Genomic DNA, 16584 nt, shown 5'->3' with positions numbered 1-16584 from the left:
CTATTTTAACACCAAAAGACTGTTTGCGCTGGCACAGGCTGTTAGTAAATAGGGGTGGAACAGTTCAACTTACTCACGGTTGTGGTTTGTATCACGGTTTCAGTATTGTTGGGTATGTGCTATGTTTATCTAACGACAAGCAACAGCACAAGTAAAGATACAAATAAAATGCATATATATATATATATATATATATATATATATATATATATATATATATATATATATATATATATATATATATTGTTTTTTTAGGTAGGTCTAACATTAGTTCCTAGGTACAGAAATTGAATAAATTAATGAAATGTAAAACAGCGTTGCATATTTGATTGTATATTTTAAAGATTAATCTTTACTAAAGTTACAAAAGCTATTCAGTCAAGAGCAGTGAGGTATTTCTTTGTTGTTGCTGTTTGATTAATATTAAGAAAGTTTTGTCACTTTAAGAGAATGCACTGATATGTTCAGCTGGCTATGTCTGCTATAGGATACTTACCAAGATGGGCATTTTGACATTATTTATTTATTTGTTTTTGTTTACTTTACCGAATGTACTATCCTGTCAGCAATAACATGTCCATGGGCTCTTTTGGTAACTGTCAGTTTAATTACCGGAGATGCATTGTTGCCTGATATTGCTATTAAAACAAATAAAAACTAAATAAATTGAAAATAAATTGAAGTTATTTAAATATCAAATAAGATAAGGATACCACTGACCCTAAATTGCAACTTCCCACTCTATTAACTTTCTAAAGTGTTGAATTAAGTGGAAAAGACTAGTCCAAAACCGCCTACAATCGCTGGATCTGGCAACACGGTGGAGGCTGCACCCGCTAGTGGTGGGAATTTTAATTCTTTGAAGATTAGTTCATTTTCGATTAGTTTACCAAAATTATTCATTCAGATTCGTGACCATTTCTTCATATTACATAAAAACTCCAGCACGTGGCGAAAAAGAGTGTCTTATGTGTTATGTCTTAAGTCAACGAATGTATTCACTCGTTACATCAACTGATTTGGCTTTGTTAAAATGTGTGCATAATCTACTCATTAAATAAATAAAGTCTAAATAAGTTGTTCAGATGACCAAAGCACAAGGTTTTATTGCATAAATAATATGTTAATTGTTTGGTCAGACAATTACACACTCAAATCAGGGATTAAACGTGGAGTTATGTTCTGTATGCTAAATATGTATATAAACAAGCGTATGTGCACAGTACCTTTAACTGTGCTTTGCATCTGCTTTCTCCTGATTGCTGATTGAGATTGACATGCCAAATGACTGACTGACCCAGTACACACTCATTCATTTTGTTCACAAACGAGATATGTACCGGTTCAGTCATTTCATTAACGACAAGACGTGCCAGTTCATTCAACTTGTCGAATGACATGTACCATTTCGTCAATATTATGAAGCTGCAGACTCGGAGCCTGAGCTTGCTGCATCTACAGTCCCGCACCCAGAGTCCCGCATTCTCAGTCCCCTCGTTTTTTGAGATTGATAATTTGTATGACCACACTTGTACGATTTTATACGATTTGTCTAAACCCCTGTGTCGGTTAAGTTTAAGGAGGGGGGGGCACTTTAGCTCTGCTAAAGTGCCGCGCTGCTCTGGAGGAAAGAATTTCAGTGAACGAGAAATGAGTCAACATTCTTAAACTGAATTATACATGCAGACACTCAGCTGGCTACAGTTATGATTATATATCACTACATGTGTCTCTCTTTTGCTTAAGTGGCACTCTTTCCTCTTGCTCGTTTTCTCCCTTGCCTCCACGATTTCTGGGATATTGTATCTAATTTGCAGGCATCAGGGAGCCACTATTAATATGCAGGAGACTCCCGGAGCTTCCAGGAGAGGTGGAATGTCTAATGGCATAAATGACTGCTCAGATTTCAGCATTTAGAATTTGTATTGAACAAGAGTGAATGGTTTGTCCATGTTTTTTTTTTAATCTCTGTGAAAAGCCAGAATGAGCATCCATCAACAGAAACATATATTAGCTGAAACCTGTTTTTTTTGTACGTGTAGCAAACCATTTTACAAATGCGTTGTAAGATTTAAGTTGAACCTCGGTACTACTGTACGGTTCTTTTTTTTTTTTCTCGCAACTGTTCCATCTCTATTAGGCAAATATGTCCCTAAGTCAATCAACATTAATGTGGCGCCCACATTCTGAATAAAGATACTTGGACCCTGCGTCCGAAATTTTCATATGCGTTTTTACATATTCGTCACCCTTTCCTATCAAATCCCTATCAATACTTGCTACAGATGCGAAAATGCAGAAAAACACCTGGTTGACACAATGTGAGGTCGTATTTATTTTTCAATGTTCGAAATATCAGATGAAAAATGTGTAATTCTACCTTTTGCCATGGTATAAGTGAAAAATATAGATCTATTTTCCTGTTCACCATGTTTCTGTTACTGTTAAATATGAAAAAATAACCTAAATGTAGAAATGGTAAACTGGTTCTACTGTTGGCATGATTCATGGTCCGGCTGGAACCAAGCCGGGGTCCGGAACCGGATCGCTGTCCGTTTTTTGAGGACCCCTGCTTTAAAGTAGTAGTTCACCCAAAAATTTGATGAAAATGTACTCACCCTTAGGCCATCCAAGAGTTAGGTTGTTTTGTTCTTCAGAACAGATTTGGAGAAATTTAGCATTACATCACTTGCACACCAATGGATCCTCTGCAGTGAATGGGTGCCGTCAAAATGAGAGTCCACAAACTCATCATCTTTAATAACCTGAAAGAGCAAATTTTCATATTAGGGTGAACTATTTTTTTTAACAGTACTGTAAATCTAACCTAAACATGTTGTGTTTTTAAAGAAATTATTTCTTTTTTTAAGGATGTATCCGGTATGCCCACCCTTTGCCGTCCAGTCCAAGAAGGAGGTCTGGGTTTCGACTATCGCCTGGCCATGGCTATTCCCGACAAATGGATCCAAGTGAGAGTTTTTCTAATATGAAGTGATGAACAACATGAAAGAGAATACATTTACATTGTCATTTTGCAGATGCTTTTATCTAAAGTGACTTACAGTTGGGGAATACTTAAAGCAATTCTTCTTAAAGAGGCAAACAGACATAGGAAGTGCTCGTAATACCAAGTTTCAGACATTGTTCAAATAAGTACAAGCTAGAAAAGGAGGGAATGAATATAAAAAGAAAGACAAAGTTTTTGAAAAAGTTTTGACAAAGTCAAGTAGCGTCGGAAGAGATGAGTTTTCAGCTGTCGCTTGAAAATTATCAGGGATTCAGCATTCTGAATAGGGGTGGGAAGATCATTTCACTAGACAGGAATGGTGAACAAGAATGTTCTGGAAAGTGATTTTGAGCCTCTCTGTGATGGTACCACAAGACGTCGCTCACTAGAAGATCTCAGACTTCTAAAGGGGATGTAGATTTTTAAAAGGGAGTGGAAGTAGGTGGGTGCTGAGCCTGTGCCTGGTCTTTATGCAAGCATCAATGTCTTGAACTTGATCCGAGCCGCAACTGGTAGCCAGTGCATGGAGATAAAGAGAGATGTAAAACTGGCTTTTTTGGGCTCGTTGAAGACCAGTCATGCCTCTACATTTTGAATTATTTGCAGAGGTTTGATTGTGCTTGATGGAAGTCCAGCCAGAAGAGCATTGCAGTAGTCCAGACTTGAAATGACAAGGGCCTGGACACGAAGTTGTGCAGCATGCTCCATTAAAAAGGGCCTGATCTTTCTGATGTTGTGCAATGCATACCTGCAAGATCGAGCAGTCTTTCCAATGTGGTCTTCGAAGATCGAAGATTACACCAAGATTTCCGACCGAAGTTGAAGGGGATAATTTTAGAAGAACCTAGCTGGATGGTGAAATCATGCTGTAGAGTTGGATTGGCAGGGAAGACAAGAAGCTCAGTCTTTGCCAGGTTGACCTGTAGGTGATGTTCTTTCATCCATGCCAAGATGTCCGCCAGGCAGCCTGAGATCCGTGCAGCTACCGTTGGATCATCTGGTTGAAATGAGAGATAGAGCTGTGTGTTATCAGGATTGCAATGGTAGGAGAAGCTATGTTCCTGTATGATGAGACCCAGTGATGTATTGTATATGGAGGAGGAGGAGGGATCCAACAACGGATCCCTGAGGAACCCCAGTGACCAGTCAATGTGCTTTGGATACCCCAGGCCACCCTGAAAGACCTCATTTTGTTCACAGTAAAGCCCCTTTCACACTGCACGTCGGACCTGGCATATTGCCGGAACATTGCCGGGTCGCCTTCTGTGTGAAAGCAAACACATCCCGGGATTGATTCCGGCATTGAACCCGGGTCGGGGACCTAGTAACATTGCCAGGTTCAACCCGGGACGAGCGCTGTGTGAACAGAAGCCAGATCTAATGCCGTGTCAGAGTGATGACGTGCATTATCGCGCGACTCTTTTACCAGCTGTTTTGAAGGAATATCAACGTTTGCGACAAAACATATGTGCAAACTGTAATGAAGCAGAGATCAGTTAGTTCCTCACTTTTCGCGCTGACGCCGAGATCGTTCGCTTGCTTCAGTGAAAGTATAACGTGCCTAACGTTTTCAACTCGTACATTACACGTCACGCCCTGATGTCACGTGTCGTTATGGGATCTTTACGGGTTGTGTGTAAAAGCACGCACATATCCCGGGTAATCACTGGCAGTGTGAAAGTGCAAAATCTAGCAACCCGGGAACAATTGCCGGAACACTTTACCCGTGTATTTGCCGGAATGGCAGTGTGAAAGGGGCTTAAGATAGTATTCAAACCAACGAATTGGAATCCCTGTGATGCCCAGTGATGAGAGGTCAGAAAGGAGGGTCTGGTGATTGACAGTGTCAAAAGCAGCAGATCGTTCCAGCAGAATAAGAAATGATGATTTGGAATCAGCTCTTGCAATACGCATCTTTTCCGTGACTGACAGTAGCACAGTCTCAGTTGACTGGCCATTCCTGAAGCCTGACTGGTTAGCGTCCAGTTTGTTGTTCTATGAATGATACCAGAAAAAAAAAATATATGATTTGATGGTTTTCGCTATGAATGGATGGAGAGAGACAGGTCTGTAGCTGTCTATAAGAGAAGTGTTTAATGTAGTTTTTTTTTAGCAGTGGGGTTACCTGAGCCTACTTGAATGCAGTAGGGAAGGTGCCTGTAAGGAGAGAGCAGAATCAACCAGAATAGCTCGATTATATTCAACATACATGTGATTACTGTACAAACCTACAGTAAGTGTAACTGACAAGTTACTGTGCTTTACTCACATTCCTATATATTCCCTCTGGATGGTGCCAGTTTGTTTGAGCCATATCATGCCAAGTATCTCATTCATCATGCACTTGTCCTGCTTGTAATTCCAAAGTGAAACATGTTTCTGTCTTTTTCTCAGGGGAAGTATATTTAAAGATACAGTAACTAGAACCTGCTCCAAATCTAGACTGACAACTGGCGGATCAGATAAATAGGGCGTATTTCAATTTTTCCGGCCAGATGTATATTAATAGTGTCATGCTCTTGGAAACTAGGATGCGTTCAATACTCTCTGTAATGTTTTTCTTTGTGTGTGTGTGTGTGTGTGTGTACATAATTAAAAGTATAATTATGGGCAATTCTTCAATATTTTTTTCTTAATTAGGGTTTCTTCTGTGAGCTGATCTAAAGCATTCCTTTGTTCTGTGCTGTTTCTGTGGGTATGCATATTAATTAAGGTCTTCTAATCATGGAGATTTTGATCATTTTGAAACCATTTCTTATATATTTATTTTAATATCTCAGACTTGTATATCAGTAGAAATTTACAATTTATAAGTTTCCACAAGGACTTATGACTTAAAGCTTGTTTTAAATAGTTTGACTTTAAATAATAGTGACAATTAGATTATTTAATATTCGTTCAAAAGTCCATAAGATTTTTTGTTTTTGAGTCTCTCATGTTTACAAAGCTGCACTGATTTGATTTAAAATACAGTAAAAATTTTTAATAATGTTGTGAAATATTACAATTTCAAAATAACTGTTTTCTTTTTTAATACATTTTTAAATGGAATTTATAATTGTGATTTTAAAGCTGAATTTTCAGAATCAGTACTCCAGTCTTCAGTGCCAGGTGATCCTTCCGAAGTTATTCAAAAATGCTATATCATTGATTCAATCTGTATTCAATCTGAATAGATTGAAGTTGATCTGTGATCAATATGGACCAGGCCCCACGGTTCGGCATGCTTCAGAAATATTTATTATTATTTTAAAAAGATTCTTTGAATAGAAAGTTTAAAAGAACAGCATTTGTTTTAAATATACATTTTTTGTAACATTATAAATGTATTTACGGTCACTTGATTAATTTAATGTGGCCTTGCTGAATAAAGTGTTTAAATCTTCCTGACACCAAAATTTTGAATAATTTTATTTTTTGTAAAACAGTAACACCGTTATATGAAATCAAAACAGTGTTACAGTGTAGTTTTTTTTTTTTTTATATTAGACAATTCTAAGATTATATTGAGTTATAAATTTAAAAAAAAAGGTTTAATTTAATGACATTATGACACTATTCACATAGTTGTCCACTGCTTCATGTAAGGTCATAAAGTTATATGAAGATTGTTTTAATTTATTTTTGTTCACTGAAACCAGTTCTGAATCCAGTTCTTGCAAGGTTCTTTTTCTCTTGTATTTTGCAACTTTCCTGTCTGTTCTCCTGTCTACCTTGACAGTCTTATACAGTAAAAGGAAAAAAAGAAGTGTTTGTGCACTGTACACTGCAGGGGTGACTGTTGGTGCCGAGCACACAGCCTCCATGGAGAATCGCCTTGCATTGCTAAACAAGGCTAGACAGAATACAGGGCTTTTTACCAGACCAGCAGCACCGGCCACGTGCTTCTCTTCGCCCCGGATGACCCTCTGCGGCTCCGCTCCAGCAGACTGATTCAGTGCTGCACTCTCCATGCACAAAGGTGTCCACTTCACTGACTCTGGATCAGTGTTTGGAATGGCATAAAGTCTGCTGCTTGCTGCTTTTTAAACATTTGCTTTTTTCAGACAACGTTGCCCAGCATGCAGTATTTATTTGGGGCTTTTCATCTGACACCGCTATCGATTTCGTTTTGCGTTGGGGTACCGATGAGACTGCACTTTGAGGGCTCTCGGATGACTTGGAGTTTGTGTGAAGAAAAAAAAAGGAGCGCACAGAGATGTGCGCAGAAGAGTGTGTGACTCATATCTATGTATATGAGCCAATATATTTTTGACATTGTAGTTTGAGATGGTCCCCTGCTCCGAGGATAGGTGTGGGCGCTATACCGGTATGAAAGTGACTACCAGTATTATGTTGTTCCATGATATGGATTTTGCTATACCGTGGATACCGTTATATATTCATGAATTCAAAATTTGCATTTATTTAGTTTTGTTCAATTTGGTACGCTTTGCGTGATGATAAAGAGTCAAGAAGGAACATTTTGTCCTACACTTTTGTACTACACACGCATTAGTAATCAAGCACATATAGCATCGTAACAGACCAAATTAATAAAGCACAAATGGCCTACTCCAGTGGTTCCCAAACTGAGGGGATAGACCCTGTCCCAAATGGAACACTTCATGTGCACTTTTGGTCTTGCGGACTTACAATGGCCGCCGCATGCACATGTCCGTTAAGTCCATGAGACGGTAGGGTGTCCCATTCGTCATTTTAGCTTTCAGAAGGGTGCTCATGAGCGCCCCCCTTTGCGGCCGTTATGTCCCCTCGATCCGCACTTCTGCCGAGTCCGCAATGGGGCGAGCTCCCCAGCAGACTTCTACCCGACAGTCAAAGCGGCATCACATAACGAAAGTGTGGACACAGAGGAAGACTGAGGGTGTAGGGTGCCATTTGGGACAGGGCCATGGTGTACAGTCAGCTGATTATTTTGCTAAATAAATCTCTGCAGGGTGATCAAGACTACATTGCATAATTTTCCAGCTTTTCATGCGGCAGCTTGCCTGATAAGAAATAATTGGGTGCAAAATATTAATTTGACATTTTAATTACCTCAACATTACTCGCAGTACCCGCTTGAGCGCTCAGTTATCAGTTGTAGGAGTTGTGATCGTATCAATAACAGACCACTAGATGGAGTGATTGAAGAATCGGAGTTGAATTGCAGGGAGCCATGTAGAAATATAAGTGAACGATGAATGGTTCTGCTCTACATCAGACGCGAGGAGCAGAATTTGACCAAAGCAAATAGAACCCAGTGATGTTCTCTGCTGTGGATGTGGCACGCCGCAACATGACAAATCCATGACCGTAAACTGATGCCCCATTCTATTTCTGGTGAACTCCAGCACTCAGGCACAAAGAACAATTTAAAATATTCATGAGAGAATTTTAAAAAGAAAAAAAATTAAGCAGCACAACTGTTTAGAACATTGATAATAATCAGAAATGGTTACTGAGCAGCAAATCAGCATATTCTAATTATTTTCTGAAGCATCATGTGACACTGAAGAGTAGAGTAATGATGCTGTAAAATCAAATTCAGCTTTGATCACAGGAATACAGTAGCCTATATGTTAAAATATTCAACAAGGCACAATCAACAACCTGATCAACTCTATGCAAAGGAGATGTGTTGCACTGCATGAGGCAAATGGTGGTAACACCAGATACTAACTGGTTTTCGGACCCCCCAATACAGTAAAACTGCACATTTTAGAGGGGCCTTTTATTGTGGCCAGCCTAAGGCACACCTGTGCAATAATCATGCTGTCTAATCAGCATATTGAGGTCACACAGTGGCAGTGGCAAGATGAAAAACACTATTTTCCATTTTAACATAGCATCTTTAGGTTATAATAGCATTAACAATTCAAATCCAGTTTTAGATTTCTGATAACTGATTTTCCTCCCCAAAATGCAATTAATCCATTGAATCAACATAAGTTATTTTTCATATTGAAAACCAAGTTGATCCACATATGACAGCCTCTGAACTTGGTCAGTACTAATCTTCCCCACCACAGAAACGACCATAGTTTCATCAGTGCCATCAAAATTATTTTTTTCTGACAAGCTATGCAATATCGCGTTCATAATCGAAGGCGATTCATCTGCGATTACTGCATAGCTTGTCAGTTACTGTTTACAATACGTGGAATGGTGCGCTGTGATTGGTTAAGCGGATGTATCGCATTCTGCAGAGAAGGGAGGGTGACGTTTGTCAAGTTTTTGAAAGATAGGGAGGGAAAAATGACAGAATGACATGATGGATATCACATTTTGCGTAAAATTTAAAATGGTCTTGTTATTACCGACCAAATACAGTACTGATTTTGGCAGGTTCTCAATTTAATTTTTTTTAATGGCGTTTATCACGTTATAGAACCAAACTCTTCATACATTATAAATATTCACACACACACAATTTACAATTGTCATATAAATAATGCAACAGTGAAAGTCTTAATTGTCGTACAGATACACTTCTGTTTTTTTAACATAGTATATATTCTTTAAGAGTGAAATATGATCTGGACTTCTCCCACCCAGTTTTTGTGAGATCACCTTAAAAGAAGACATTCTGATAGTTGTTATTCCAGTGGGGTGGCAATGCCTGCAGAAACACACATCCCAGCCCTGCTTTTAACGTCACCCACCCTGTCTGATTAATCTGACCTCTGAGCCCACACTGGCAACCCGACTACATCCGAGAGCCTCTGAGAAATTAAGATGTCCTAATAAGAGAAGCAGATAAGGCTTGCAGCACAAGTTTGCCTGATTCTATCTGATTACCACTCCAAAACGCTTTCGCTTCCAATGGATAGCATAACAAAAGCCCTCTAATTTTGCCAGTGCCCTTCTGTCCGAGTCCAACAAATTGAAATGTAATGGAAATAATTAGAGCTAGTGAAGAATGCCTCACATGATGCCAAGAACAGTGAGAGGCCGAACCTCGGCCCTGTTTCCCAATTAAACATACAAATTAACTTACGACTGGTCTGAAGTCACCTCTGTCCGCAGAGCTCTCCATTTCAGGTGGTTTGTTTTGATATAATAGTCCATTAAAGAGAGCGTTCACCTAAAAATTACAATTCTACATAATTCATCAATATTTACTAACCCTCAGGTCAGTCCATGAAACGCACATACAAAAAAGCAGAAATCAAGGTTGCGGTGAGGAACTTGGAAATGAATGGAGCTTGTTCTTGGAGGATTTCGAAGCAAACATGTCAAGCTTCTAAATTTAGACAAAGATTTGCATTAACACGACTGTATTTATTTGAGCTGTAAAGTAGTTGAATCCATAATTTATACAGTTTTTTGGGTACATTGCAAAATTATGTGTAACTTTGCACATAAATGGTTAGAATGGAAATGTCACACTAAAATCTTGTTAACATAAGTTGGTTATGTGGATGTACTATAAAAACAGAATATATTAATGCTTAAAGTTTGCGACTTTTCACTGTAAGTGCTTCAGCGTAATCCCTTTGTTTAAAGAAAAATAAATGTGTATATATATATATATATATATATATATATATATATATATATATATATATATTAGGGGTGTAACGATACGCGTATTCGTATTGAACCGTTCGGTATGAGGCTTTCGGTTCGGTACGCATTATGGACCGAACAGTTCGTTGGACTAATTATATTTGGAAAATAAAAAGAAATTGTGAAATATAATGATATGCGTTCAACAAGGTAGCCCAATAACCCAAACGACGTAACAGGCAACGCCCCTGACACCCCCAAAGAAGAAAAAAACACCAACTTATATGTTTATGTTAGGCTACTCAGTCAGGGGCTCGCTCACTCAGTAATACACGCTGAAGGCTCGTTGCAAAATGGCCAATGCGTTTAACAGACCAGAAATAGAAGATCCTCCAATAACCAACAGGTCTGGTGTTTGGGTGCACTTTGGATTCCCTGTAAGCTATAATGGTGATGGCAAGAGAGTGGTGGATAAAAAACACAATATGTCGCATCTAGGGTACACCAGCTGGAATACAAGAAAAAAAAAAACACCAGCGGGAATACTTGAAACATGTCAACTCATTTATGCCGACATCACCTTAGTGTGTCAGTATCTGGGAAAAGACGAAAAAAAAGAGAAACATACATGCAACAAGCTATCCCTGCAGCATTTAGACAGACATTTCCAACGGATTCAAACAGGGCAAAAGACATCACCACGGCGATTGGTAGGCTACATTTACGTTATAGCCGCGGATATGAGACCTTACTATTTACCATTCATTCTATCATCACCATTATAGCTTACAGGGAATCCAAAGTGCACCCAAACACCGAACCTGTTGGTTATGGGAGGATCTTCTATTTCTGGTCTGTTAAACGCATTAGCCATTTTGCAACGTACTGAGTGAGCGAGCGATTTAAGAACATGCTTAATGTAATTGAGCCCCGTTACAATATTCCTTCACGAGCCCATTTCAGACAGACCGTAATTCCTGCTTTGTTCCAAAAAACACAAGCTCTATAGAGAATCAATTGAGTAAAAACACACTCCATATAAAGAGTTATAGAGTTCTATATAAAAAGTTACATCTTTGTATTTGTTCATAACTACTACAATAGTATAACATTTTCATTTTTTTTTTTATAAGGAGCTGTATTTGTTTTATACAGTATGCTGCTAAGAAAATACCATAGAAGATGGGTAAAGAATAGGTCCATCATTGTTCAATGTAAAAAAAACATACTTTGTTAGTTTTAATAAATAAAACATTTTTAAAAAATCAAGGAAATTTATCTGCCAATTTTTTCTTTTTGCTGTATCTAAAACGTACCGAACCGAACCGTGACACCAGTGTATCGTATCGAACCGAACCGTGAATTTTGTGAACCGTTACACCCCTAATATATATATATGTATGTATGTATGTATGTATGTATGTATGTATGTATGTATGCGTGCGTGCGTGCGTGCGTGCGTGCGTGCGTGCGTGCGTGCGTGCGTGTGTGTGTGTTGAAGTGGTAATACATTTTTGTTAATAAACATTATGCCACGACTGTCATATAATAATTTTCTCAAATAGACATTATCTTTATTAACAAACGGCATGTTTGAAGTCTAAACAACTACTACGTTCTTACCTAAAAAACTATTATTAAAACATTAAAACAGTATGTTGTGAGAAATACTGCAAACAGAGTGATAGAACCAGTGAAACATTGAGAGTGCTTTTATCACTAGAATATCATACTCCTGGAAAAGGTTTCAGCCAATCAGATTTGAGTACCAGTAAGAACTTTTTTATAAATAAATAAATATATATATATTTTAATTTATTTATTTTTTCATACAGAAGATGAAGTCAAATGGGTCTTGAATGACATGAGCGTTAATAAAAAATGTAATTATTTTTATTTTTTGGTGAACTATCCCTTTAATGGCATTCTTTGTGGATGTGAAAACCCATCTCAGAAGTCATTGCGATGCCTTTATGCAGATGCAACCCAGATTTGCATCCCTCACAATGCCGTGACTCATATGTTCACACCAGTTACTGGGTTTTTATGTTGCTCTGCAATTGAGCATTACATCAAATCATTTCTTTGGCATTCTGTGTCAATAAGATGGGGTCACGAGAGAGTTCTCACTCAAAGGAGAGACTGATAGAATCTGCAATCAGACAGAAATTAAACTGTCAGATGATAATTGAGGGGAAGCTGTGTGGTATGTAATGCCAGGAGATAAACATAGAAGAAGCGCTTCCCATCTGGCCCTCTGCACCTCACAGTCATTAGGGGTTGCATTTCCCAGCATGCTGCATTTTGGGACTCACCCTCTCTCATTTGGTTAATGGTACTCCATTGACTTAAGAGTCTAAAGCAGACTCTATTTTTAGGACTGTATATTAATTGCATTCAAAGTATTGAAATATAAAAAATTAACATAAATAACCATTCCCCTGAATCATAAGTCATCATAAGGTATGTTATGATGTTATTATTATACTATTCATAATAAAGCATATTACTTCCATCTGAGACAGTAAAGCTTAAAATACTGCCTTTTTGTCAGTACATATTCACCATTGGAGGTACAGAATTTAACAGTGTTAGAGTCAGCCTTTAAAAAAAACCATATTGGTCGATCACAAATTTGGGGTTATGTAAAGCCCTAAATGTGTATGATCCTCACTATTTTCTTCTTACCTCAAAACATAGTTAGATTGTCTTAAAATACAATTGTCATGGCACTAAAAATGTAGGATGTGATAAATGGCCAAAGATTTCAGTCTGTATATTAAAAAGCATCACAGGAATTTCACATCCCGAAAGATTCAAATGAATTTATTTCTGACGCTGGTAGAAAAAGTACAGTACATTTAATAGTTCTGTAAAAGGGAGTTGTGGGTGTAGTTACAGGAATAAAACTCCTTACATTCACATTTTATATGTGTGACCCAATATACGGGGATGAAGTGATCAGACAGACAAATTTTGTTTTAGTCTTATTCACAAGTTTGAAGTGCACTTCAATCATATTCTCTGTGAATAAAACAACAGCAAAAACAATAACAACAATGATAATAATTATAATACATTATTACATTATTATTAGGCGTGACCCCGAATATTTGATTCTTCGATTCGAGGAGCCAGATTCGAATACCAATCTCAAAGTCAAATAATGGCATGATCATGCCATTTTAGCTATATGGGGTGTAAGGGAAACAGGTCAATTTAACTCAAAGGGAATAATTTAAGATTTTAAAGGGAATTTGAACAGAATCACTGGTTCACGGCTGATCACTGAGACGCCCTGCGATTCACTGAACGAGCCGTTTAACATCAAATCTGCGCTGGCTGTAAAGTTGTCGCTGATTGGCTGGAAGTTCAGTAGTCGTTGAAGTGACGTCTTGGGAAGCCCTGGTTGGGCGTTGGCTGAAGACGGAGTTGTGTGCGGGTTGAAGTTGAAACTCGACGTTACAAAACTTAAAGAACACGAAACTCTCAAACAGAAAAGAAAAGAAGTAAAGTTTGACGAGACTAGGTGGTGTTCCTTCTCATCGTGTAGCAGCAGGCTGAAGCACGCTGGAACCGCGCTCAAAGAACAATGATGACAAACAGCATGGCTAAAAGCTAAAGCTAAGAAGCAAAGCTAAAAGCAAACTAAAAGCAGACATGACTAATAGCAGAAGCATAGCTAGAGACTAAAAACAAGATTTTATGGTGTCCTGAGTATTTAAACTGGCCTGTTGGCCACACATCAAAAGTTGTCTTGACCAATCAGATATAGTCTTGGCTCAGGGGTATCATAAATCATATGTTTATCTTACCAAGCATGTGGTCCGAATTTTCCCGCTCTTGCAGGGTATCATTTTGGACATGATTCCTATAACCAGAATACAGTATGATACATTTGACCAATAACTGATGGTCAGGACTATTTCAAGCAAGCAGTTTCCATCACAAACATACCAAACATGATTATGAATCCTTAAGCTATCCCATAGTTATTAAAAGACATACACAATAAGTGATTATAACATGATAGTCAAATGTGTGGGTTACATATAAATGAATATGGAGTTAAGCGATGGACTGATATTCATTTAGAAGTCATTATTGAGTTAATTTTGGTCCATATACATGTAGAAAAGACAGTTTCTTTGCCACTCTCTTGGCAAAAATTTCTGTGGAGACCAGAGGTTCAAAGCCCATTCTCGCTTAGGAATTTCAGTCTGGTTCTGCTGGGTGGGGGAAGTCAAAAGATCTTGTGTAGTACTCTCATGGGTTTATACATGATGTCCGGCGTTGCTTATCAATTACGAATAACAAATTTGACAAATCTCTTCTCCGAATTGAAATTGTCAATAATTGTTCTAGTGGTGTTAATGTTGAAAGCTGTTCTGTGAATGCTTTGGTTGGTTGGTTATCTTGCTTGGGACTTGTGGCACAGAATGTTTTATGACTTCCTGTTGCCTTACTGAGGAATTCAGCTCGTGTTTCAGCCACAGCCCTGATCGACTCTTTAATTTGTCTGGTTCGAGTCATTTCTGCTACAGGGGATGCTCAAATGTCTGATTTCACATAGAATTATTGTTTTTCTCCCAATACGTTAATATACAGCCTATTATGATAAAGCTGTAAGAATCTGAAAAGAAAGCAGCTTCAAATAAATATTTTAACATGCCTGAATATATCCAACCACCCCTATAGAAGTTTCACTTTCCGTAATCCGTGACCAACAGAGGAGCATCTTGGCGACAGGGATTTAAAGTTTTATCGAGACTCAAACTGACACAGACAGAGTGAAAGACTGGATTATTTATTTGTTTTATTTTGTTTTTCGATCAGGTAGGGTACAAGTGATTTCAGCCAACATTTCAGCCGGTTCATATAGCCTTTACCGTGTACAGTACAGACCAAAAGTTTGGACACACCTTCTCATTCCAAGAGTTTTCTTTATCTTCATGACTATGAAAATTGTAGAGTCACACTGAAGGCATCAAAACTATGAAATAACACGTGGAATTATATATGGAATTATATACATTACAAAAAAGTGTGAAACAACTGAAAATATGTCATATTCTAGGTTCTTCAAAGTAGCCACCTTTTGCTTTGATTACTGCTTTGCACACTCTTGGCATTCTCTTGATGAGCTTCAAGAGGTAGTCACCTGAAATGGTCTTCCAACAGTCTTGAAGGAGTTCCCAGAGAGATGCTTAGCACTTGTTGGCCCTTTTGCCTTCTGTCTGCGGTCCAGCTCACCCCTAAACCATCTCGATTGGGTTCAGGTCCGGTGACTGTGGAGGCCAGGTCATCTGGCGCAGCACCCCATCACTCTCCTTCTTGGTCAAATAGCCCTTGATGCCTTCAGTGTGACTCTACAATTTTCATAGTCATGAATATAAAGAAAACTCTTTGAATGAGAAGGTGTGTCCAAACATTTGGTCTGCACTGTATATATTATTTATCTCGTATAAGATGCGTTTTAGTCAAGCGCTTCATTGTAGTAACCTACTACGGTAACTCTTCAGCACGCAGCGTGAGCAGGGCAAACAACAATAATGCCGAATATTAATAACAATGACTGGGACTGTCATGCACATAACATTTTAATGAGAACACTATTATAATGAAATGGTGTGAATTTTTAGAGTTTAGTTGACGTGTTTCTGCACGTTGTTGTGTGAAGAACGCATCAACAAAAGGAGTTCGCACAGACACGTTCATGTGCATTCGGGACCTTTTCGCAGATAGTCTATATGTCGTAATATTGCCGTTATGTTGTATGAATACTAACATATTCATATGTTAGTATGAATATCAACATATTCTATAAGAGATAAATGATGAGTTATATCCCATTGAATAAAAACCTGCTATCAAATGCATCACTCTACTGGTCATCTTCATCACGAGCAGCTCAAAACAGAAATGCAGAACGATAATGAAGAGAAACAATGCCAAACAATAACATTTTAAGATTAAAAAGCCGCGCCGGATAGAGATAACTCATTTACAGTAAAAACACACTGTTATCTGTAGTTTTACTGACAAAAACATCTCAAATTCTACACATCAGTAGCATTCCAGCGGCA

At 38.1% G+C, this 16584-nt stretch overlaps 1 protein-coding gene across 1 annotated transcript in view; it reads left to right on the top strand.

Annotated features, from left to right (window-relative positions):
* Nucleotides 1–16584, top strand: part of LOC132108177 (1,4-alpha-glucan-branching enzyme-like) — a 187314-nt gene that overhangs the window by 107596 nt on the left and 63134 nt on the right. The window contains exon 10 of the mRNA XM_059514781.1: nucleotides 2871–2969. Coding sequence (XP_059370764.1) covers nucleotides 2871–2969 — 99 coding nt within the window. The remainder of the gene's footprint in view (nucleotides 1–2870; nucleotides 2970–16584) is intronic.

Source organism: Carassius carassius, chromosome 28, assembly GCF_963082965.1.
Source record: "Carassius carassius chromosome 28, fCarCar2.1, whole genome shotgun sequence".
Lineage (NCBI taxonomy): Eukaryota > Metazoa > Chordata > Actinopteri > Cypriniformes > Cyprinidae > Carassius > Carassius carassius.
The sequence above is the reverse complement of the archived record's forward strand: the minus strand, read 5'-3'. Positions and strand labels throughout refer to the sequence as shown.